The sequence below is a fragment of the Sardina pilchardus genome, chromosome 17 (genome assembly GCF_963854185.1).
Source record: "Sardina pilchardus chromosome 17, fSarPil1.1, whole genome shotgun sequence".
In the NCBI taxonomy this organism is placed as follows: Eukaryota; Metazoa; Chordata; class Actinopteri; order Clupeiformes; family Clupeidae; genus Sardina; species Sardina pilchardus.
In genome coordinates, this window is record NC_085010.1 from 14,634,702 (window position 1) to 14,637,201 (window position 2,500).

At 46.5% G+C, this 2,500-nt stretch overlaps 1 protein-coding gene across 1 annotated transcript in view; it reads right to left on the reverse strand.

Annotated features, from left to right (window-relative positions):
- The window catches only part of magi2a (membrane associated guanylate kinase, WW and PDZ domain containing 2a), a 311,406-nt gene that overhangs the window by 15,692 nt on the left and 293,214 nt on the right, over window positions 1–2,500 (reverse strand). Inside the window, exon 21 of the mRNA XM_062517478.1 lies at window positions 880–1,023. Within this exon, the coding sequence (XP_062373462.1) occupies window positions 880–1,023 (144 nt within the window). The remainder of the gene's footprint in view (window positions 1–879; window positions 1,024–2,500) is intronic.

A 2,500-nucleotide genomic window follows, 5' to 3' on the forward strand; every position in this document is an offset into this window, starting at 1 on the left:
AGCCAAGACTACAATCAACAGACAAGGTAGGATTCTCTCACAGCCAATCAATTGCCTGTGGCATTTGTTTGGCCGTTGTGCAGATTGTGTTCAGTATTTCTTAAAGAATGTCTAAACCCTTTCTGTTTGGCAGCCTCCTGTGGTGACACATTCATTTCCTGGGGTTATCTTTAGAGGCCTATTATTAGCTTTTTTTAAAATTTTTTTTTTTTTTAAAGCCCAAATTGTTGTAAATACGGGCAAGTCTAAATTGGCTTCATAGATTTGTACAGTTGGAGGACAATATTTAGTTTTTTTACATCTGAGAAAGTAAAGGCAGTTACCTGCCGAGTTCAATCTGTCCATTTTGTTACTCTGTTGTCTACATAATCATAATGAATAATTTCCCTTCTTCACAGATAATATTTTGATTTTAGTTGTGGTGTGTGTGTGTGTGTGTGTGTGTGTGTGTGTGTGTGTGTGTGTGTGTGCGTGTATGTGTCTATGTGTGTGTGTGTATGTGTACTGTATGTGTGTGTGTGTGTGTGTGTGTGTGTGTGTGTGTGTGTATAGAATAGAATAGAATAGAATAGAATGTCTTTATTGTCATTGCATTTAAGTACAATGAGATTCATAGAGCCACTCCAGCAAAGTGCATCAACACATACACGTATGTGTCTGTGTATGTGTGTATGTGTATATGTATGTGTATGTATGGTGTGTGTGTGTGTGTGTGTGTGTGTGTGTGTGTGTGTGTGTGTGTGTGTGTGTGAGTGTATGTGTATGTGTATGTGTATGTGTATGTGTATGTGTATATTTGCGTGTGTGTGTGTGTGTGTGTGTGTGTGTGTGTGTGTGTGTGTGTGTGTGTGTGTGTGTGTGTGTGTGTGATGTGCTCACCCTCATCCTCCCGTTGCGCAGGGCAGGGCCGTCCTCAGCTAGCCTCAGCACGAACAGGTCCATCTTGTACTCGCGGCCGCCGCGGATGCTGAACCCGAAGCCTTTAGCGCTCTTCTCCAGCTCCACCGTGAAGAAGTCAAAGTCCTGCAGCACACACACACACACACACACACACACACACCATGCAGGTACGCACACACACACACACACACACACACACACACACACACACACACATACACACCATGCAGGTACGCACACACACACACACACACACACACACACACACACACACACACACACACACACACACACAATGCAGATACGCACACACACACACACACACACACACACACACACACACACAAACACACAGACAGACAGTATGAAATATGACCTGGATCCATCCAATATGCCTACTCTTGCATCGCTCCAGCCTCAGCACCCACAAACAAATATGGCACTTTTATAGGTTGGTCTACCTCACTTCCTCCCGCCTCTGCCCAGATTTACAGTCTATTTTTAGACGGGCAGAACAACAGTCTACCTGCAGGCATCTGCGCACGCAGCACACAAACAAACACTGCATATTTATCGTAGGCCTTTTCCGAGCTCTGGCTCCTGTGTGCATGCCCCTGTTTTATGTCCCATAAGAGGCAACCTGACAGCTGTGTGTGTGTGTGTGTGTGTGTGTGTGTATGTGTGACAGCAGTGCGTCAACAAGTGTGTGGCACTCTCCGAGGCATGAAGACAAAAGTGCTGCTTTAAGCTCTGCCATGATGACAACAGCAGTTCTGGTCACGGCGGCTGTGTTCAATAACGGCCCCAATGAAGAGACTACAAAAAAAAAACGTGTGGACGGCGAACGTGCCACAATGACCGTGCACACACTCCACACACACACTGGGTGAGCGGTGTCACTGGGAAGCGATGAAACCAGTGGTGTGTGTTCATATCTGCACATGCTCAGTGAATGATATAACTAGGATGTCATAAAACCAGCAGTGTGTTCATTGAGTCACTACTGTTAGAAAAGGACAAGGGGATTGCTGATGAGTTATGGTGTTGTAGGCAAGGGGCATAAAATGTGTGTGTGTGTGTGTGTGTGTGTGTGTGTATGTGTGACTGTGTGTGGGATGGTACCTCCCCATTAATAAATCAAAACCAGTGCAACCCCCCTACCTAATACCTAATACCATCATGATTAATGAAACTGTTAGAGCATGATAAAGTGTGCCTGCGTGTGAGTGTGTGTGTGTGTGTGTGTGTGTGTGTGTGTGTGTGTGTGCGTGCGTGTGTGTGTGTGTGTGTGTGTGTGTGTGTGTGTGTGAGTGTGTGTGTGTGTGTGTGTGTGTGTGTGGGATGGGGGGGGGGGGGGGGGGGGTCATCTCTCTTTAATTCAAAGTTTTGAGAGTTTGAAGCATATGAGTTTGCAAAGTTTATGAGCAGTGGATGGACAGTCACGACCTTAAATACGTCAGAAGTGTGTGTGCAGAACCCCCCCCCCCCCCCCTGCCCCTCCCACACACACACACACACACACACACACACACACCCTCCCCTTTAATGTCAAACACAAGCTTGACTAAAGGAGGTGCCCTGAGGCCTGGCCTCAGGTGAG